The sequence below is a fragment of the Culicoides brevitarsis genome, chromosome 1, assembly GCF_036172545.1.
Source record: "Culicoides brevitarsis isolate CSIRO-B50_1 chromosome 1, AGI_CSIRO_Cbre_v1, whole genome shotgun sequence".
Lineage (NCBI taxonomy): Eukaryota > Metazoa > Arthropoda > Insecta > Diptera > Ceratopogonidae > Culicoides > Culicoides brevitarsis.
Genome location: NC_087085.1, coordinates 29586787 through 29610842, shown reverse-complemented (window position 1 = coordinate 29610842; position 24056 = coordinate 29586787). Strand labels below are relative to the sequence as shown.

The following is a 24056-nucleotide window of genomic DNA, read 5'->3' as shown; positions in this document are numbered from 1 at the left end:
TCTTTATTTTTATTTTATCGCTAATATTTTTTTTAAAATGCTGTGATATTTATTTTTTGTTAGTTTTAAGTAGTCTATTTATTGTGATCTCCCTCTTTGTTAAAATATGTGCCTTTGTAAAGTCCTTTCAAAAGTTTATAATATTTTGTATTTTACTTAAGTATAGCCGTTTCTTGTAAATTAATTCGATAGAATAAAACATTATTGTACTGTAATTTTTTTAAGTTCATATTTTTCAATATTTTTTTTTTTAATTGTAAAAAAATAAAATTTAAAAAAAAATTTTTAAAATTATTTTATTTAATTTATTTAGAACGCTCTAAATGAAAAACAAAAATAAAGTCCAAAATTTTTGAAAATAAAATGGAGGGGACAAAATAAAAAAAAAAATGAAATACTATTTTCATACAAAATGACAAAATTTTTAACTATTTTTGAGTGTTAAATATTTTTTATTTATTTTTTTAAATTATCTTTTTTGAGATTTGCTAATTTAAAAGAGATTTCAGAATATTACATATTGAAAATTAAAGAAAAAAAATTCATAAAAAAATAACTGTCAAAAAATTTTTAAAATAAATTCAGTAATCTTTTAAACAAAAATTTTTAAAAATTCAAAACTTTTTAAAAAAACGGCCATTTTTATGAAAGTTTAACTTTTTTTTGAAATTGAAATTTTTCGCCCCATTTTCGACTTTTAAAATGGGGCATCGGATTTTATTTTTGATTTTCATTTGGAGCGGCCTTACATAAAAATTTATAATTTATTAATTTATATTAAAATTTATTTTTTTAATTTTTTTCTTAATTCACATTTAATGTCAATTTTCTTCATCTATTTTTTTCAACATTAATCGAATTTTGAATCCTTTTTAAACCACGATACAAAAATTGAGATCGAGCTTTGACTCATCCTGGAGTGTCATCCGACGTAAATACGATGTAAGTAAATATTATAAAACGAACAAAGTTTTGCGGTTTTAATTGCACTTCATAAAATTTTCAATTAAAATGCTTTTAACTTTTCGACACCACAAACACCGAACATACATTTACCGAAAGTTGCAAGTTTCCTTCGACTAGATTGTAATTTTGCCATTTAATGTACTCCACGTGCTGTCAATTCTTTTGTGTGCACCGAAACTCCCGCGCCCCGTAATTGAATGAAAATGAACGTCGTCGTCGCATGTTGAGTGCTTTGCCAAAAAAGTACCTGTCTGTTGCAGCGCGCTCGCGGATGAGTTTTAATGCAAAGTTATCGATAAAGCTGCCATTTTGAACAAACAAAAGCCGCAAATGTGCTTCTAACGAGAGTAGTTGGCTGCACTTTTACTTAATGTCCTAATTAAGACGCTTAATTGCCGTGTGTCGCATCGAAATTCCAGCGAAATAATTTAGAACTAAAGTGCAATGGAAAAAAGGCGGGAATTAAATGTGTTATTAACTGCACGCCGCATCGTCGACATGGCTTCAGATTCAAGTTAATTCCTGTAATTATTTCCTTCTGTGGAAAATTTCCCTCTTACGTGGATTTTTCTCTGAAGCATCGTAGACTTGTTCTTGCGATTCCCAATGAAATCAAACAATTAAACTGTAATTGGCAAAAATCTGACTTTTTTACGGAGAAAGGCAGTGAGAAGTGAGAATTATGCTGCCAGGTATGTATTTCCATGAAAATCAAAAGAGGAATAATAGATGTTGAATGCCAGACATTGTTATCCTAAAATTGTATTCCGGACAATGGCTTGACATGAGACGAGACGATGTCCGAGAAGAATGCCCATGAAATGTGAATATGAGCGAGCTGGGCAATAAAAAGGCTATGCATGAGCTGAATTTAAATGATGAACTTTTTGCTTTTATGGAAAAGTTTTGAATTTTTATCAGTGCATTCTCACGCCTCATGTCTCATGTCAGCCACAATTTTTGAGCAAGGTCGGTATGAAGCAAGGTATGAAACAAGGGCATGAAAGGTTTCACTTTATCGTATTTCACGTGAAAAAAATATTTAAAAAAAAAAATTTTAAAACAAATTATTTCAAAAAAAAATTTTTTTTTTTTTGAAAAAATTTCACTAAAATTAAATTTTTTTTTATTTTTTTGAAAATCTGAGATTTTTACATTGAAGTTTTAGTTTGAACAGAAATTTCTTTGATTTGTTTACATTTTATTTTTTTTTAATTTTTAACTTCAGAATCAAGCAAAACTGATGACAAAAAATTATATGTGATTTGTTAAAAACTACAAAATTTTTTATAAAATAGCCCAGTGAACATTTAAGTTTTTGTCCCAGAAAACAATTTTAAATTTTCGCCTAATTCACATTCAATAACTCTTCATGGTACCCAATGTAAATTTATGAATGTCATTTCTATGTGGACTCATTACAGTTTTTTTGCAAAAAATTTTGTCCCAGTTAACATTTTAAAAATTTTAACCACGTGACCATTAGTAGATGTTTTATCAAAATTCTTTAAAAAAAATCAGATTTGAAAAATTTTTTTTCTTTTTTCACTAAGATTAACTTTTAAACAAAATGAAAGAAAATGTGCACTGGGTTTTTACAAAAAGAAAAAAATTTTCGTACTCCTTTTACTACTCTTCGTAAAAGCAAAAAAATTAAAATTAATTATAAATATCTCAAAAGAAAAAAAAAATAATTATGAAATAGAATAAAAGGTCAAGAATAAATCAAATCAAAAGTTTATTAATTTTTTTTGATTTTTTTTTTTTTCTTAAAAATACAAAATAAATAATTTTTGTATTATCCTTAATTTCAAAATTGTATTTTTGTATTTCCTTAATTAAAGTTTAAAAAAATTTAAATTTGAAGAAATTTTTTCCTTTTTTTATTTTTTTTCTAAGATTAACTTTTAAATAAAATAAAAAAATGTGCACCGGGTTTTTTTAAATTTTTTTTCACATTTTCGTTCAAATGGAGGCATGCATTATGCACGGCTGTTAAACGATTAAATTAAAAGTAAATAAATTAGAAATTAATTAAAAAGTTAAATTAAATCAAACGAAAAGTTTAATTTACATTTTTTAATTTAAAAATATTTTTTTTTTACAAAATTCAAAATAATTTTTTTTTTTAATTAATTTTTAAATTATTTTTAATTTTAAATTTAAAGTTTTTAAAGTAAAAAAGTGTCGAATTTTTTGACTCAAGTTCAAGATTAATTTAAAAATTTTTAATGCAGCTATGAATAAACGTGAGTTTTGGATCCTTTATGATTTTAGAAATTTTTTGGAAAATTTTCTCAGGATACAATAAATAATAAATATGTGACGTCACGAAATGTCATTTAACAGTTATTTTTAACGCAAGTCATTTTTGCTTTTATTTCGTTGTTTTTATTTTTAAACAACAACTTTCCACAACAATTATCATCCGCCCACTCAGACAACGTGCTCGACAAACATTTTATTGTGCGGAATTTCCTCTCTCTCGCTTTTTTGTTTGCCATCACGTGCCAAACATTCATTCGGCAGCAACATGACCAAAGAAACAAAAAAAGGTGTTTCTTGGATAATTTAATGTTAAAGTTAAATATTTAAATACAACTGAACCCGTCATGAGGAAAAAAGGGGGTTTGCCTTAAATAAAGCATAATAATAATCAAATTTATTTCTGAGTTCTTAACTTTTAAAGGGTTACAAAGTTAATTTTTGCTAATAGACACGAAAAGAAAGGTAAAATATTTTTGATGACTCGGCAGCAATTTGGCTTTGTGTGTGGATTAATTTCAACAATGAAGGATTAATGTGAACAATTCATCACTTTCGTAAACCTTGCTGCCGGCACTTGAGAACAGTGTTGAATGATTAAATGTTCGACATGCCTGAATTTTATGAAAAATTATCTTCAATTTAAACTTTTTTTTCTGTTTTTCTGATGATGACGACTAATCTCTGCGTAAAATCTTGATCTGCTTAATTACGTTAAATTTGGTTCATAAATCTTGAAGAAATTAAAAGTTTTTGTCGAGAAAAGGAGGGTTTCTACCTCCGGGGGGTCTTTTTTCTTACAAAAGCAATTATGGTCCTCTGCTATGAAATTTATGCAGACACAGAAAAAGACTTGAGACAAGCTTTTAATATAAATCATTTTCTACAAAGTTCTTCGTTTATCAAGTAGTCGTGTGAGAAATAAAATTCTTGACAAGCAGATCATCATAACACTTCATCATGCTCGAGAACAGGAAAATCTCGGAGATAATAAAAATGAAGACGATTTATTTTGATCTTGTTCCGTTTTAATAACAAAAGAAACAAGTTAATCCCTCGAGTGTTTTTTTTATATTTTTTTAAGTGAACATGAGATTTTGATACTAAGAACATTGACAAAAAAATCAAAATGCTATCAAGAAAATTCAAATTTGATTTGAATAATAAAAAATCGTTTTTTCAAGTAATCGTGTGAGAAATAAAATTCTTGACAAGCAGATCATCATAACACTTCATCATTTTTTTTTTTAATTGTTCCGTTTTAATAACAAAAGAAACAAATTAAAAAATTATTTAAAAATAAATAAATCATTTCAACTGATGTATTTTTTTTTTTAAATAAATGAATAAATTATTCAAAAATAAATCAATCATTTCAACCCATGAAATTTTTTTCACTATTAATTTCAAGACAAGTGGTGACGACAGGTGTTTTTGAGTTTGACATTGACAAAGTATCTGAGTAATTGCGTTGTCACCCATCTAATTAATACCTCTTGGTGCTCTTTAACATGTTAAATTAAATTTTCAAGACCTTCGTTTACTCGATTTCCAACTAATTTATTTAAAATTGTCATATAGAAATTTAATTTAATTTATTTAACCAAAAATGTGTGTTAGGTTCGAAAGTGTTACAGCAATTTATTTTGTCGATATCTAGTGCGTTTCGTTAAAATGAGAATTTTTGAAATTTTTAAAAGTCCTTTTATTTTTAAAAGTATTAAAAATTGAAGCATTTTAAAATAAATTTATTTTTTTTAAATAAATTAAAAATAAATTAAATTAAATAAATTAAATTAAATTAAATTAAATAAAAATTAAATTAAATTAAATTAAATAAAACTATTAATTAATTAAATTAAATTAATTAATCAATTAATTGATTTAAATTCACTAAAATTATATTATATCAAATAAAAAATTAAAGAATTTTTAAAAAATTATTTTAATTTTTTTTTTGATTCAATTGAAATTTTTAATTTTTTTTTTATCAAATATTAAAAATTAGTTTTACTAAATTTTTTTCAAATTATAACTTAATTTAATGATATATTTTTTTACTTTTATTAAATATAACTTTAAAATTAAATTCTAGTTATTCAAAAAAATTCTTAAAATTATTAAATATAAATAAAATTTTTTCAATAAAATTTTTAGATCCAAAAATATTAAAATTTATTTTAAAAAAAATAATAATTAATTAAATTAAATATTAAAATATTTAATATTAAATAATTAAAAAACAGAAATAATTAATTGATAAAAATGATTAATTAATTTTTAACAATTATGTGATTTTTATTTTTTTATTTATTATTTTTTTTTCAATAAAAATAGAAAAAAATCCATTGTAGACAAAAAAAATTGTTCGCTTTAAAAATTTACATCAAAAAATTCTAAGCTTGAAACACACTCTCATCACTCGTCTCGACAACTTTTTAATTTTATTTAATTTAACTTTACTTCTGATCCTTTTGCCAGCATTGTAACAACATTAGGCATAGGTAGTTCGGTGTATGGATCCGATCCAACTAATTAAATAAAACGTGTGTGCTGTCATGTTGAAATATAACTAAATAATACAATTAAATGTGTAAATTGGTATTTTACAACGATACTTTTCGCATATGGAACATTAACAAATCTGCCAGAGAATGTTAATTTCTACTGTCGAAATTAAATTATTGAAAAAGGGTTGAATTTTGTCGTATGGAGTTAACACTCGAAAATTTTCTGCTTTGTATCGATTTTGTTGCAATTTTTTTTTTAAAGAGAATTTTTTAGTAGTCAAAAAATAAAAAAAAATATTTTTTATTTCTAGTTTTTTGTTATAAAAAAAATATTTAAATTTTAAATTGAATAAAAATTTCCATTGCCCTTTCATAGGTAAAAGCTTTCAGCAAAATACATAAATTAAAATTCATTTGAATTCACTCACAAAATGACAGAACGAAAAAAAAATCGTAAGCCAATGAAATCTGTGTCATGTCAGTTGCTTGTCCCTAAACTCTGTACTTTGTTAAAAATATTCCGACAGACAGGGTAACTGAATCAAATCAACAAACTTTCGCCTAACAGGTTAAAAGTGTCCTACTTCTCATCGTGTAACATGACAGAGGTTAATGATATTTGTGTTATTTTTTCACTTGCTCATCTGAATTATTTATGTGTGCAGTTGGGTTTTTTGTACGTCGACTCTCAGCTGGGAATTGAAAGTCATGTCCTGGAAATTGTTTTAGAAAATTGATATAAATAACAGTTTTTTATTGAGAGTGCGTCGCATAAAAGTGTAAAATGTTGTACAATTGAATTTATATTTTTTATTAACTTAGCAATGATATGTGGTGTCATTTATAGAAAGTTAGTTTAAAGTTAATAAAAATATTTTTTTTTTATTTTATTGTAGAAAAAAGGAAAAGTTTTGACACAATTGAACATTAAATTTAATGTTACAAGAGAAAAATCGAGAAAATTGTTATTTTATGGTTTTTTAAAACTTTTTGTGTTTTGATAAAAAAAAATCTTTAGTATTTTTTTTCACACTTAATTGAATATTTTACAAAAATTTTTGTAAATTAAAACAAAATTTTAAAAAAAAAAAATAATTTTTGGAGAAAAAAAAATAATTTTTTTTATCTTATTTTATTTAAAAAATTTTTATGAAAATTTTAAAAATTATTTATTTTATTTTTTAAAAATTTAATTAAAAAAAAAAATTTTTTAAATATTTAATTTATTTTTAAATATGGCGATTTATTAAAAAAATTTTTTTTTTTATAAAAAATTTTAATTTTTAAAATTAATGCAAAAAAAATACAACTGAATCAAAACCCTCTAATAGTCAATAATTTGAAAAAAATTAAAAAATTAACAATTTAAATAACTCATTTAAAAAAAATAATGTATTTATTTAAATGAAAAAAAAAATATTTAAAACTTTTTTTAAAATAAAAAAATTAAATTAAAAATTACACCAAAAATTAAATAATTTTTTTTCTATTTTAATTATTTTGCAAGAAATATTTAAAAATTTTTATAAATTTTGGGCTGTAAAAAACAAAAAAATTTTTTTTTCGGCAAAAAAATTTTTAAATAAAAAATTATAAAAATTTTTTCTGTTTTAAAATTTAATAATTTTTTTAAAATTTTTAAAATTAAAAAAAAATTTAAAAAAAATTAAGAAAATCATTTAAAAATTGAAATTTGTAATTTTTTTATTTTTTTTTTAAATTTTATTTTTTTATTTTTTTTTTAAATAAAAAATTTAAATTTACTTGAAATTATAAAATTTAAATCTAAAAAAAACATTTTTATTTATTCATGTCTCTTAATTACTATAAAAACTTTAAGTACACATAAATAAATTATTCATCAATTTTAAATTGCTTACACTCATAAATAATTCAGGATAAAAATATTCCTCCTGATCATATGATGACGTTACTTTAATAAATTCTAAAAATAAATTTTATCTTCCACCCACAGAATTTTTATTTCAATTGAATTACGTTTGAAATTCATATCTCCTCAACTTTTTTTTCATATTTCTCTATTACATTTGTGACAAAAAAGAACTCTCATCTATCATTCATTCTTCAAATAAACACAAAACCATGAATTGATTGATCTCAGATCAATATTTCATATTATTATTATTATTTTTTTCATTATCGATAAAATGAGACAGATACTCGAAGGTATAATCTACTTAATTTTTTCGATTATTCATTCCATTTTTTTTCAAATTTAAATAAAAATAAAAAAAATCGATTACGTGCACAAACAAACTTGAAAATGCGAAAATCATAAAAAAATTTAAGCTGTTGATATGTAATTTATATGTATAATAAAGTAATAAGCAACGTAAAAGGGTGCTTTTTATGTGCTTCATTTCATTCATTGTGAAAATTTAGCCGACTTCACCATAAATTTGCTAATAATACCTGTGGTTTTACATAAACAACACTTACTTATTTATTTGATGGTAATTTTGCACTCGAACAGTTATTTTTTTTGCAAGTTCTGTTATTTCACATGTAATTCATGTTTTCGTGTAATTTATTACTTTTTCATCACTGATTTTAATGAAAATCGATAACAATTATAACCTCGTATTAATTTACGATTTAATTTTATTGGAACACTTTTTTTTAAATTTCTCGTTGAAATTTATTTTTATTAATTATTTATTAATAATCTATATTTTTTATTCCACAAATAATTAATTTTTGTCAATAATTTTTGCTTCACTGTTTAATTTTTTAATGTCAATATTTTAATATTATTTTATTTTTTTTTGTATAATAATTTACAACAATATAATTTGTTTCACAATTTTTTGTTTTGTTGATTTATTCGCTGCGACACTTTTTTACATGTATAATAAATTCTGTAGGAACAAAAGGAAATTTAATGAATTGATCTCAGGGGGTGTTTGAACAAGTATAATTAAATCTTTTATTTTTTAAATTAAATATATTTTTTTATAATGGAAAATTATTTTTTGACAACATTATAAAAATTATCATATTGAACGATACTTTTATTTTTTTTATTTTAATTTCAGGGAAGTAAATTTACTTTAGTAATTTAAATTTAATAAATAAATTTAAATGAATTTTAATTCAATTATTAAATAAATTTTATAATTATTATTTATAAAATTAAATTTCGTAATTATAATTATTTAATTTATAATTTATTAATATTAAAGAAAAATGTTTATTATAATTAAAATATTGTAAATTAAATTTTTATTCATTAATAATTATTTTTAATTATTCATTTAAATTTATTTAATAATTGCAAAATTTTAATCAATTATTTTTTAATAAAAAAAAGTTTATTAATATTTTAATTCAAAATAAAAAAAAATAAATAAAAAAATAATAAATAAGATAATAAAAAATAAAAACATAATTTTTTAATTAAAAACTTTGTTAAAAATTCATAAAAACACAATTTAAAAATTTAATAAACACGAATTTTATCAGATAATTGTTTGTAAAATTTCATAATTATATTTTAATCTTATCAAAGCATTTACAATGATACTTAATACAATTATCTTTATTTTTTTTGTACACGTCAGTTGCACGTCAGAGATTATCAAAATTGTGCAAAACAAAAAAATCAAGCTCTTTAAAGTAAGAAATAAAAAAAAATAATTTAATACTTTGTTGCATTTTTTTGTTACAAATTTATTACTTTTTATTGCAAAAATTCTACTTTATTTTCCCCATCAATTTTTTGATTAAATTTTATTTATTTTGTAACACAATAAAAATAATAATAAAATAATAATGAATTTTCTCAGAATTAAAAAAATAAAAAAAATGAGCTCTAGATTTTTTTTTGTATGAAAATATTTTTATTTGATTTTTCTGATTGACATTTTATTTATTACACCAATTTGATCTGCATTCGTTTGTTTCATTATTTTTTTTATTTATTTTTTTTTCACTGCAAACGTGTGGGATGATGACAATTATTACGCTTTTAGTTGCACAATATTGATTGTGTATTAATTATCCACGAAATTAAATAAATATTTGCATTCATTAAATCGTTTGTTTGTTTTGTGATTTCAATAGTTCAATACTGGGCACGCGACGTCAACCGCCAACGATTAATTTTTGTAACAAGTTTTTTTTTTTAATTTATTCACTTTGCGGTTATTTTTGGTCCGAAAGAATAACAATAAATAAATTGTGTGAGAGATACCGAGAGTTTTTCCGTAAAGTACGTCTGTTCAATCAGCTGCCTAAACATCAACTGAACGTAAAACGGAAAATTGCTCGATGGAATATTTTGTCGGTTGCTGTAATTTTTTTTTTGTATTTTAGTGTTGCTGATTTTCCTTCTGTGTACGAGATTTTGAGTGTATGGCAATTTCATCTTTATCAGGCAAGGAGTACTAAAAATTTCATTCACAATGTTCCAGACGACGGCTGAAGGGGAATTACTTTGTACTAAAAATGAACAGTCGTCGTAGGTGCCACAGAAACTCATACTCACGTACAGATGCGGAATAAAAACAAAATTTATGTAGTAAATATCGCTCAGCTGATAAGAAGAAATATCATTCTCTGTTATTGTTTTTCTTGTTCGGCGTTGCTGCTGGTGATGCAGTAGTGTGAGGGCGACGGTCGGTACATATTTGGCGGGAATTCGCTGCATGAACGTAAAATATGAAATTTTTCGTAATAACGGTACGATGCGACTCGCGGGAGGTAATTTTCGTGAATGAATTTCCAATACTTTGGGGAAAGTTAAAGGTGAGTTGAATTAACTTTTGCCCCATTGTCGGTCGGCAACACACGTAAACTTTATTGATTTTAATGAGATTTTGTAATATTGCCCATTTATTTTGCGTTCATTGTTCAGAAATTGCTTTGTGACCTAAATTTATGTGCAGATAATTTTATTGAATGAAAAACTTTTTTAGGCGATACAAATTTTGTTCTAATATTTTGTCGCATTTGATGAAAAAAGAGAAGTTGAAAAATATTTTTTTTCAGAATTAAATAACAAAAAAAAAAAAATAATAATTAAAAAATTAATTTAATTTAAAATACTTAATTAAATTTAAATATTTTTTAATTTTAATTTTTATCATATTAATTTTAAATTAAATTTTAACTAAATATTTGAAATAAAATTATTTATTTTTTAATTATTTTATATTTATTAATATTTTTATTTTATTTTTTTTTTTATAAAATTTGAACTAAAAATTAAGAAATTTTTGAAAAAAATATTTGGTGACGTGACTTATTTTGTTTTTTATCAAAAGTTAAATTCTTATAATTTTTATTATTTAAAAACTGGATTTTATTTATTAAAAAATTTAAATATTTTTTTTTATTAAATTTATAAATATTTAATTCATTTAAATTTAATTTTATAAAAAAAAAACAAAAAAAATTTTAAAAAAAAACAAATTTAAAAATTTAAAAAAAAAATTTTATTTTATTATTTTATTTATAAAATTTTTTAAATTTTAATTTGTTTTTTATTTTTTTATTTTATTTTTTTGTTTTTTTTTATTAAATTTAAATTTAATTTAATTTAAATTTTTTTAATCAATAAAATCCAGTTTTAAAATTAAATCAATTTAATTTTTTTAATTTTTTTTTTATTTTTTTTTATTTTTTTTTGAATAAAATTGGTTCGGGAAATTTACAAAACGCTGCAAAATTAAATTTAATCGCCTTATTGAATTACATTTCGGGTCAGATAAGTATTCTAAAATCCTCATCGTACATTTAACTTGTGGGAATTTACAACCGACCATTTACCGCCTGCAAAATACAAAAGAGCAATCATTACAATTTCATCGTTCCGTGCCAGCCAAGCCAGCCAGCATGCCTGAAAACCTTAATTAATCAATTTGACTTCGAGATAATCTGCCGCACGTGTGTGCGACAACAGAAATGAACAAAGAGGCTCAACTGTTTGCGCTTTTAATCAACAAATACTAAGAAATTTCTGATAAATGTTCCTCGTAACCTCTGAGCGACGAGGCATATGTGTAGCACTGAGCAGATAACAAACATGACGTATTACAAGAGATTTAATTAAGTCCGTGCTATATGACAGAGTGCCAGACGAGTAGTATTTGCTCTTGATCTTGGTACGAAAATAACCAAAAATGGGCAAAACGTCCGATGAGATGATTGAGTATCATTAGGTTTTGAGTGTGTTTGATATAAGCTCTCTCAGTCTAATTAGTGAAATAAAGAAGTAGTTTTGGGATGAATTCATGTTTTGCAAATGTTTGATAAAAAATTGTGTACTAAAAAAAATAAAAATATAATTAAAAATAAGAAAAGTCCTGAAAAAATATAAAAATTAAATAATAATTTTTAATTTAAATAATAATTTTTTTTATAATAATTTTTTTTAAATTTATTATAATAAAAGTACGAAAAATATTTTTAAAAAAATTTAAAAAAAATTAAATAATTAAAAATTAAAAAAATTAAATTTTAAAATTAATTATGATTAAAAAAAAATAGTAGAAAAAATTAATAATTAAATTAAATTAAATTTAAATTTAATTCATAGTTTTATAAAAATTAAAAAAAAAAAAATAGAAAATTTTATGTAAAATTTGAATTTAATATTTTTAAGTATCAAAACATGTATTTTTTATTAAACTCAATTTTTATAAATTTTAAAAGTAAAGGGATCTTAATAGAAATATTTTAAATTTAAAATTCTAAGAATTAAAAAATTAAACCCTTAGCAATATTTCAAACTTCTTATTTGCTTAATTTTGACATTTAAAAGAAAAATTACAATTTTCGGGTTAAATTTCGATTTTTTCATGATTTTTATTTTAATAATAAACCAAAATTTAATTTTTAAAATATTTCAATTTTTTTTTCCTTTTTTTTAAGCAATTTCTGAGAAACTAAAAATTTCCCCAATAACCGCAAATCATTAAGAAACCCTATTTTTAGTAACACACACCTGTTCTCTTCCCTCGATCACAAGAAAAAATTTGCTAGACAAATATCTTCTTCGTCATTGTTAGACAGTTTAGGTCAAAGTTTGCTAACTATAGACCAAAAAGTGCCGTCCCACACTAAAAAAAGGTATTCTCGTAAAATATTATTAGCCACAATTAATGGCACAATGAAATATGTGACAAAAAGGTTTTCATTTCCTTTTTTTATGAGAAAATAATCCCTTTTTCAACGTATGGTCGATTAAGTCATTAACCTGTCCCATCCACTTTAAAGAGATTATTATTTGCAGATATCGTTCGCTTTGCTTAGTCACCCGTTGAGTCACGCATCTGACAAGAAAAAACAAATCTTGATCTTGAAACAAGAAAAACATTAGTTTCGTACCGCACACTTTTTCATTTTTTGGAACAAGAAGAAGACGATGCGCAAAAGTATCTAGGAGTGCTAATCTCCTTTTTATTCGGCATGCTTTGGCGTAAACGGTCGTTTGTATAATTTGCCTTGCAGGAGAAAAATTAATGAACTGCTGCGTGCCATGAATGTCTAACGAGGGATAAACGACGGGATGGCAAAACACAAAGGTGTCTATCAAAAAAGAATTTTTTTTTGTCTTGAGGATCTCAGCTTACCAAGAATTGTCATAAACCGGTTTTTTAGTCAATATTAAAAAATAAAAAAAATATTTAAATTTGGTTTAAATTAAAAATAATTTTTTTCTTTCAAATTAAATCAAAAGTAAAAATTAATTTATTAAAAATTAAAATTTTTTAAAAATTGTAATTTTTCTAAATATTTTTTATAACTTGAACAAGTTGAATTCTCAAAATTTTTTAAAAGTTAAAAATTTTGTCAAAAAAATTTTTTGTATTGAATTTAAAAAAATAAAAAAAACCTTTAAAAACTTTTTAAGTGCCTTAATCAAACAAACTGAAGCTGAAGAAAAAAATCAAAATCAGCTTTCGGTTAAAACTTTGAACCGGTTATCCAGTTTTCCATTTATTCCTTTTGAAAACTTTAAGTTCAAGCCGCGTTAAAATAACTCATGACGCAATTCTCGAGAGTTTGTCTCTTAAAAATTCCTCTCGAGTCTTGAATAGTCTCCCATTTAAAATGGGAACGTAAATGCATGAATGATTAGCAATATTACTCTCCCGCGATAATTTCCCCGCGATATGAATGGAAAACGTGCCGTTCCAATTTACAACAACTGAATAGTAATTGCCAGCAAAGAGGATGACAATTCAAGTCAAGAACTCTTGTAAAAAGTTTTTCTTTGCATCCGAACTAAAATATTTAGTTTTTCATCATGTTTCGAACGCTCGTTTCTGCGTTACTATAAATCATCAGATACACGCGCCAATTTCTTTTTATGGCTCTTTTTATTTTATTTCGCATAAAATTGGCCATAACCGAGTCACTTATGCGGGTGGTGGTGGTGGCGAGACGAGAAACGAAACGAACGCAGACACGGAAGAAAAAAAAAAAGAAGAAGAGAAAAGTAGCAGATTTATCAAATTATCATTTATCACGCTGACTGACTTATTTATGAATTTGAGTCCCAGCACGCGTTTTGTATTGTCTTTTGTTGGCTATAAATATTTGGTGCGAAGCTTAAGTAGTTTTATCTTGTCTTGATTGGATAATTGATTAGATTGGCGGAGATTTTTTCTTTGTGGTAGGCTTGAAATAATAAAATGTAGCAATTATGGAGAGGATGTTGTTCTGAATAGCCTTTTGAAGAAGAAAAGTAGCGGATGTCCTTTTAAATATTTCATGCAGAAATAGTTCGAAAATTTGTGGTTTCATATGATTGAAATTGGCTAGAGCGCATTTTACTGTAATCGTAAGTTGATATTAACGCAGCTCTCATATTTCTTAAATTTATCCTTCATTAGCATCGTCATCGTGCTGCGATAAAATAGAATTTCTTTGCTATTTTCTTCATAACAAGCCCTGCATGCAGGTTCAGTCGAAGCTTTTCATCAGTCATGATGTCAAGGTACTTCATCTCTCGGACTCGTTCGAATGGCGTCTCGTCGATTTCAAGTGCTGCTGTCTCTCTTCTGCCTTCATTCAGTATCATAAATTTCGTTTTACTGGCATTGACTTTCAATTTCGACATTTTAAAGTAGTGAGATAGTGCTTCGAGGTTCTCGTTGAAAATTTTTTGTTGTGTTATCTGGCGTTAGTTATTAAAAAACAGTCAATTTTTATTTGTCAGTATTTTTTATAGAATAATTTATAGTTCAGTTCAAAGTCAGTCGGAAAATTTTCGCAACTATCCCTGGTCGTGACCAATACTAATTGCCTTACGTAGCGCCAAAGTTAAGTAGCAAGAGCAATTAAGCCTATGAAAACTCAGACTGCGACTCCGGATTTCCTGGACTACCAAAATGCATCATGCCTGGGCGTAAATCTGGCGTTTGTATTACCTTGAAAATACTAGTGTATTTAAAAACTCTTTTCGGTTTACTTCTTTGATCAGTGGCTGTGGGTTCACGAATAAATTAATATAAAAATGTATCCAATGTTTCCATTTTACTTGATGTTTTGTGATAATATTTCATGGGTTCATATTGTTCTTCGGGCACTTTGAATAAGCTTTCTGAAAAAAAATCTTTTAATGATTTTTGAGAAAAATACTTACCATCCAATACTTGAGTTAGATACTTAGCTCTAAAGATCTTATTTGACTTTCAGCAATCTTTCAAAAGATTCTTTTCAATTGTTTAAGATTTATTCTTAATTAAGTTGAGGACAGACATCTTCAAGACAAAAGTGCATTTTTCTTTCTCCGGAATGCACCGAAATCTAGGCCACTTAAGTAAACACTCGTAATTGTGCAAAAAATTAAGTTATTTAGACAGTTTCCTTCTGTTTTTTCATAAAGAAAAAAAAATTATGCACAAGAGAAATAATAAATTCACTCAAACGTAAGACCATCCAAGACAAACAACTCTGTCATCCCAGAACGGACTTGCACTGCATCATAAAAAGATGCTAATCCTTATTAAATGTCGTTTCATACACTTTTTCTCCTTTTTTTGTCATTCTGGTGCAAACAAAGGTAGATATCCTGAGCAAATTTGCAAGCAAGCAAAGAATGACAGACAAACGTCGGTCGCTATTAGTCTAACTAACTAACAGAACATTACTTGCCACTTACTCACAAGACGCAAAAAAAATTATCATGTCTTCTGTCGAGCAATCGTTGTCATCCTTGTCTTTGCTGTTGTCATCATCTACTATTTAGTGGGTGATAATTTTCTGTGTGACAAAAGTTTTTCCTCTGAAACGGCGCGGTGCATAAACTTTAATAGCTCTTTTTGTCTCTCTCTCTTTCGATCGTTCCATTCACAAACAACTGTTTTTCAAAAAGGAAAATAAGTTTTTTTTCTTCTGTTCTTTCTCATTTTTCCTATTTATAGTAATGTAAGTTTTTAATATGGTATGAATAAATATCGCACTAAGTTTTTTTCTTGTATAAAAAAAATAAATTGAGAGAACATAGAGAAAACTCATTAATTTTTTGTAATTGAGAAAATAAAAAGTGTGCAAAAGTATAGTTTGTCGAACAAAAAAGTTGCCTCCTTTGAGAGATTATTTGCATTGGAGCTCAAAATTATTTATTTTATTTTTAATTAACGTTAAATAAGTGATAGTTCGTATCCTTTAGAGAGCAACCAGCTTTCAAAAAAACTTCAATTTTTTTTTCAAGTTGAATTGTTTTTGAACTTTTAATGAGTTTATTATTCAAGAGTTTGATATTTTTAATTAAACAAAAAATAGATTGCTCTTGAATTGAAATAATTACCCAGAAAATGTCTAAATAAGGTAAAAATAATCAATTTTTTAACCACGTGACTTAACTATGTCAATTTTGGCATTTTGAATTTTAATCCCAGTATACATTTTAATATTTCTGTCAAAAATTTATTTAAAATCTTTAACCCAGTTCAAATTTTTCATTTCATTCTAATATAGATCCTTTATTTTTGACCCATTGCATATTTTTAAATTTTAACCACGTGACCAATTGCGTTATTTTTTTGAGAGATGTTCCATATATTTTTAAATTAAATTTTATATAACGTCATTTAGCCATTTCATCAGTCATGTCAAAAAATTATCCCGAAATTTTTTCATAATTCATTTTTTACTAATCCCAATGCAAATTTATCAATTACCATTTGGTCGATTACCACATTTTGAAATAATTTTCATTATCTTGAATATTTTAGTTTAAAATCATATTGATCCCTGTACAAATTTTTAAATGTTTTTAGAATGACTATCAAAAAATTTTTAATCCCAGTGCGAATTTTGAAACTCTACCTTATGATAAGTTACCATATTTTAGTATAATTTTCAACAAATTTCATTAACTTGAAGTTTTGAATTTAAATAAATATTATCCTAATGCACATTTGATTTTTTTTCAATACATATTAAAAATTTTTTAGTCCCAATGCACATTTTAAAAAATTTGATCACACGATCTAATAAATTAAATGATTATTTTTTGTAATATTTATTATTTAGAGATTTTTTGAAATTAAACTATGTCGATCCTAATGCACATTTTAAATTTTCTCCAAAACAAATTGCCCAAAAATTTTTTATCCCATTGCGTATTTTATAATTTTTTAAATATGTTTTTAATATGTTCCAAAATTTAAAAAAAATGATTTTAAAAATATTTTATTTAAAATTTTGTGACAAGTCACCTTAACATAGAATTTCTGAAATAGGTGACTTCTAACTAAGTCAACCTCGTTAGTGTTAAAAAAAATTCTTTCGTTACTCATCCGAAAAAAATTGAGTAAACAATCAATTAAACAGTTATCATTGCCTCTGGTATTCCGTTTACTCAGTCACCTATACGAAAGGTAAAAGTGAGAGAAATTTGAATAAATAACGGCGTAAACAAACCACAATCCGACCGGTGTGAGTGTGTTAGCTTAACCAGAAGTGCATATGTTGTTGACCATACACAACCACGAGCTACACACGTAGAATGATAAAAACACTCTCGATTAACATGTGTCACACATAACGGGAGATACAACGAAAGGTAAGTCAATAACACATGTGAGTACGTCCACTTATGCTGGCTACACGTAAAAAAAAGGTAAATAAACGTAATACGCAACTAATCTAGTGAACATAATTTTAGTGCCGCAGCAACCACTTGTTTGAACGGTCGGAAATTCGCTCGATAAAAAAAATCACAACAAAAGTATTAAAATAATAAAAGCAACATGTTTTATTTGTGCACGGTGCTAATATCGACACTTGTGATAGCGGATGCATTACAACAACGTAAAAAATGAATTTCCTTTGTAATTTTGGTTCGAATCACGTATTAATAGAGAAATTTCTTCACTACAGCCTATTATTTGACAAAATGCGTGAAAGACGATCCCGATGTCAACGAGTGTTTAATTCATGCCGGAAACAGACTCATAGAATTCTTGCGAAAAGGAGTGCCCGAGTTGGATATCCTTGAGGTGAGATTTTTCACTTTTTACATCATCCGAGACTTGATGTGATGTAAACATAATGCTTATTATTGCACACACAAGATCTAGTTTATTCATGAGTAATTGTTTAATTTTACTCTCTTTTGCAACAACTTTCATTGCTTTTTATTTAAAAATTCACTGAGCAATTTACGGGAAAAGATAAATTGAAGTAGTCAATGTAATTAGAGAGTTATGTTTAATGGTGAATTATTTTTTTTTTTTTGCCAAATAAAATAATAGATAATTTGAACCGGTTTAAGGGTTTTTTTTAGAAATTTTGATTCAAATTGAAGATTTTTTTTTTATTAATTTTAGCATTTTTATTTTTTTAGAATTTTAATTTTAAAAAGACAACTTTGATTAAAATCTACAAATTTTTTAAATAAAAATAAAATACTAAAAATAAAATAAAAATTAAAAAAAAATTAAATTAAATTAATTAATTAAATTAAATTAAATTAAATTAAAATTTAATTAAAATAATAATAATTTTAATAAAATTTTTTAAATTAATTATTAATATTAATAATAAAAATAATTTTTAATTTTTAAAATTTATTTATTTACATTTCAATAATATTTTGTTTTATTTAAAATATTTTAAAAATTATTTTTTTTTAAACATCGAAAATATTTTATTTAATTTTAATTTATTTTATTAAATTTAAAAAACTCATAAATGAAAATGTAAAATGGAAAAATAAAGGAAAAAATATTTTTTTTTTGCTTAAAGAATTAAATTAAACTTTTTGAAAAAATAAATCATAAAATGAATGAGAATAATTATTTTATAAATAAAAATCTCAATATTAAATTTGTTAAAAAAAATTAAAAAAAATTATTAAAAAAAATAAATAAATTAAAAAAAAATTAAATAAATAAATGTCGCATAAATAAAATAAATGAAATAAATAAATAAATTAAAAAAATTATAAAAAAAAATTAAAAATTACTTACATCAAATTGAACAAAAAAAAATACACAAAAAATTATCATATGACAATTATTTAAATTTATATTAAAATTTTTTTCAATTTTTCTAACAAAATATTAAAAAAAAAATCTTGCCACATTCCCTGACCTCCATTACTAAACTACGCATTCAGAAAATCTTTAACACTCGTTAGATAATTTCTTCTATTTATCACACATAAATAATATTATGTCACAATTCCTCTTCATTCAACTCAACTCCATTCATCCATTAATAAACGCATAAATAGCCAAAAAAAACATTCTTCCAAATTAAATCCACTTAAAAAAATTACTCGCTTTAATTCATTTAAATATTTTTTTATTTATTTATTTTTTTTCGCTGTGTATCGCAGGTAGAACCAGTAATAATTGATGAGATAAGTATCGCACTCGGCACTGGACCGGATGCATATAGATCTACATTTACGAATGTCGAGGCGTATGGAGTGAGCAATTTGACGTTGACAAATGTGAGGTACGTATTGCAACATTTTTTCTCTTTCTCTCTAATGTCGTCACAGCTAACTGGTACAAAGTTCACATGAAAAAAAAACAGAATCATTTTTCATTTTTTATTGGAATTGAATGTGCATTTCACAAATATTTGCTCGATGTGTTTAAATGGTTGTGATTCAATGTTTATTTTTCGCATTTTTTTGTGGGAAATTTCAGGAATTTTTTTTTTAACTTCAGGATATTTTGACACTTTGACTTCTTTTAATGGAAATCTAAAAATAAACAAAATTGTGTTGGTTTAGTAAATAATTCCTGAAAATTTTTTTTTGTGTTTTCGTTGAAAAAATTTTTTTCAGAGGAAACGATCATTATTAAATTTAAAAAATTTAATTTAATTTAATTTAAATGACGAATTTAAATAATTAAATTTATGTATTTTGATTTTTTTAAATTATATTTTTTTTAAATTAAATAATTTAAAAAAATTAAAATAAATTAAATTAAAAATTAATAATTAAATTATTTTTAAATTAAATAATTTTATTTTAATTAATTTTTATTATTTTAATAAAAATATTTAAAATTATTAAATTAAAAAATATAAGTTATAAATTTATTTATTAAATTTTAATAATTTTTAATTATAAAAAAATATTTTTTAAAATAATTATTTAAAATTAATTTAATAAATTAATTAATTTAAAATTTTGACAAAAAACATTTTAAAAGAATTTAAATTAATTTTTATTAAATAAAAAAAAAATAATTTTACAAGCTAAAAGTATGCCAAAGCAACTATAAATTCACAAATTACAAGAAAATCAGCTGTTAATCCGCTCTTTACAGCAAATTCTTAATTTTGTAACATCATTTTAATCCGGTTACGTTAAAACATTAAATAAGCCAATAAAAATTACTGTAAATTTCATCATTAACGGCCATTGAACTTGGGTTTTACCTTGAAATGACGTCTGTCGGTCGTCTCTTTTGTGCTTTCTTCCTTTATTTATTTCTTCAAATGCGTCATTTAATTTTTTGCTTAAAAAAATGTTATTTAAAAATTCAAATCACGCGAAATTCTTGCAACTTATTGTTTATTTATTTGTTATATTGATCCAAAAAATTTCATTCACGTCACAAAATATTTTGGAACATTTTCCAATAAATATTCTTTCTTAGCGCACAACATTCCTTCGTCGCATTTCTCCACCTTCCTTCGGCAAATAACACGCAATAGTAAATATTTTCTCGCATTCCATATTTTCCTTTGTGCCGAATGCCGCTGGAGGTGTTTTGATGTAAATTACGTGTTTAATGAGAAATCCAGGATCGCACGTCAAAACTATCAAGATTTTCTTGACAGTAATTGTTCCAATCAAGCTTTCAAGTGTATTTACTTTCTCACTTTCCTTCGTCTCTCGAAAACGAAACGAAAAAAATGTCGTGCAATCTGCTAACGTCATCACTTCTTCTTCTGCTTCGGGAACACAACAATAAGTTTTTTTTTTCACAAAAAAGTTCCTTTTCTCCATTTTTCGTTGCTTTCGCGAAAAAAAAGCATGAGAAGCAGCGTGATTGTATTATTTTTTATGCTTTTTGCGTGTAATATCACAGTTTGAGATAAAATATTTGAATTTGTAGGAAAAATTCTTCTTTTTCGGAAATAATGGGAATTATGAAAAAAATGTGTGTGTGAGTGAAGGTCAATCTGGTGCGCAAACATAATATTACCTACCTGAGTTTTTTTTTTATCTAAATACAACATCAGTCGTAAAGTAATGGAACGATATTTTTGGCAGCATTTTTACTTTATGGGAAGTCGTGGTGATGTTAGGAAAAAAAATTATAAGTTGTTTGGAAAAGCAGTAGCAACGGATATTGTTATTTTGGGGAGTAGGCGAAAAATATATTTTTAGGCAAACAAATCTCAAGGAACATGAGAAAAAAAGTTAATTTAAAAGTTGACAACTCGACAATGAAATACTTAGATTGTGGCGATTTGGTTCAGATCTTCATGGAAAAATTTATAAAAAAAAAGTTTTTCAATTTTTTCTTTTAAATAATTTTTAAAGAAATTTTTTTTTGAAAGTCCGCATTTATTTTTGTTTTTAATTTTAAATACCTAGTTTATGTTTTTAAAAGAAAATTTAAAAATATATCAAAAAATTAAATTAAAATTATTACAAATATTTAAAAAAAAAATTAATTTTTAACTGGATTTTTTTAAAATTTTGAACAATATTTTTTTTTTTATTACATTTTTTTTTGTCGAAAATTTGATTAAAAAAAAATTAAATAAATTAATTTTCTTGATTTTAGAAATAAATCTTGAAATAATTTCTTAAGTTTTTTATTTTATTTATTTATTTTTTTTCTAATTTAATTTTAACTGAATTGAGTTCGCTTTGTTAAAAATCAAAAAAAAATTTAAGATTTTGAATATTTTTTAAAAATGAACAATTAAATATTATTTAATTAAATTAAATTTGAAAATAAATTGTTTAATTTATTTTTTATTTATTTGAATTAAAACTAAATAAATTTATTTTGTATTAATTAAATCAATTAAATTTACTATTATAAAATCAATTAGGTACTTTTACTTTTAATTAGAATTTGAAAAAAATAAAATTTTGTACTTAATTTGTATGAGATTTTAAAGTTAAATTCCAAATTTCAGGAAATACAATATATTACAAAAAAAATAATAAAAAAAAGAGATAAAAAAAATTATTTTTTGAAAAATAACTAATATTTTTTCTTTAATCTCAATGTTTTCTCTTTTACTTTTTAAATAAAAATAATCAAAAATTTTATACTTTGGATTTTTAGTATAATAATTATTAATCTTAATGTTTTCTTTTTTACTTTTTAAATAAAAGTAATCAAAAATTTTATACTTTGGAAAATAAATTATTTAATTTGATTTTTTTTTTATGATATCATTTAAATAATTAACCTATGATTTTATACTTTGGATTTTTAGTTTAACAATTAATGTTAAATAAAACAGTTTAATGTTCCAACTGTTTTTTTTTTTTAAGTAATTACTAAAATAATTAAATATTTTTAAAATTATTTATTATTTTTTTTTCTGTTCGATTTGTAAGTTTTTTGAAGATTCTTTTAAGAAAAAAAAATAATAATAAAGACACAAAAAATTAGATTTTAAAAAAAAACAAAACATTCTTTTATGTTAATTTTAATAATAAAGCGCAAATCTCTTGATAATCAAAAACAAAAAAAAAATAATACAAATAAATTTTTCCCCTACAGGTCCGACATCGACAGCTTGCAATACCAACTTACCTTCGAAATTCCTCGCATTGTCGTGAATGCCGCTTACGACTCGTCAGGCGTCCTCCTGCTCGTCAAAGCATCTGGCAAGGGCGATTATTGGGGCGAATATGAAAATGTCAAGGCCAAAGTTTACTTCAAAGCGATACCAGCGTACGAGCAAGACGGTCTGACCTACATGACCGTCGAAACAGCCAAACTAGATTTTAGCGTGAAAGACATTCGGATGGGGGTGGAGAACATTGAACGAGGCAACGCCGTGTTACGTAAGCAAATTTTTAACTTTTAATTGGAAAAAGTACAAAATTCAACCGTGCGAAACATTTTGCAGAAGCCGCCCTTAATTTATTCATCAACACAAATTCGCAGGAACTACTGAAGGAAATGAAACCCGATCTACGTCGAAAATTGACGCAAATAATGGAACAATTTATGAATCGGTTATTCCAAAAGATACCGCTCGAACAATGGCACGATTAAAAAAAAAACATTTTTTTACCATTTTATTTACGATTTTAAGCACTTTTTGTAACGTAAAGGGGAAATTGGGAGGGAAAAAGCATTCAAGAAGTGTCAATGGCAATGAACTGCATGCAACACGAAACTACAACAAAAGAAAGTGAAGCAAACGAGGTGAAGCATGCTTCAGTTTCATTTATTAATTTATTTTTACGAGAACATTCAATTAAGTGTTTAAATTTATCCTCTCTCTTGAACGATCGATGCCGCACGTCGTACAATATTTACTCGAAATAATACAATAAAAGGAGACAATGAAAAGACTTTTTAATTAAATAAATTGATAATTTGCATTTTCAATCAATTTTATCGGCGATGACAGGGATAATTTTCAATATGCACGGAAATTAAGCGGGAAGAAGAAACCTTGTGTGTAAATGAAGTGCATTGATTGATTTCCATGGAAAAAAATTTTATCGAGAAAACCTTTTTTTATCTCTTGCATCGCATCATTTATCTCACTTCAATTTATTTAATTTTTTTTTTTTTCGTACAATGAGAAAGCGATTACCGACACTATCTTCAGAAAAACTCATGAATTACTAATGACGACATCCTGATAACAAATTGCGATGCT

General features: G+C 24.3%; 2 protein-coding genes across 2 annotated transcripts in view; one reads left to right on the top strand and one right to left on the bottom strand.

Annotated features, from left to right (window-relative positions):
* Nucleotides 1–8448, bottom strand: part of LOC134838200 (neuropeptides capa receptor-like) — an 80040-nt gene extending 71592 nt beyond the window's left edge. The window contains exon 1 of the mRNA XM_063853675.1: nucleotides 8202–8448. The gene's annotated coding sequence lies outside the window, so the exon portion shown is untranslated. The remainder of the gene's footprint in view (nucleotides 1–8201) is intronic.
* Nucleotides 8449–17968: 9520 nt separating this feature from the next.
* Nucleotides 17969–23723, top strand: LOC134837594 (protein takeout). Its single transcript, XM_063852977.1, has 5 exons — nucleotides 17969–18029; nucleotides 18099–18217; nucleotides 19561–19682; nucleotides 22940–23226; nucleotides 23292–23723. The coding sequence occupies exons 1-5, from the start codon at nucleotides 17969–17971 to the stop codon at nucleotides 23438–23440; spliced, it is 738 nt and encodes a 245-aa protein (XP_063709047.1). The 3' UTR covers nucleotides 23441–23723.
* Nucleotides 23724–24056: the final 333 nt, after the last annotated feature.

Coding starts and splice junctions, on each gene's coding strand:
- LOC134837594 (XM_063852977.1), top strand. CDS start 17,969: ATGTTTTATTTGTGCACGGTGCTAATATCGACACTTGTGATAGCGGAT. Junction 18,218..19,560: donor CCGAGTTGGATATCCTTGAG/GTGAGATTTTTC, acceptor TGTGTATCGCAG/GTAGAACCAGTAATAATTGA. Junction 19,683..22,939: donor TTGACGTTGACAAATGTGAG/GTACGTATTGCA, acceptor TTTCCCCTACAG/GTCCGACATCGACAGCTTGC.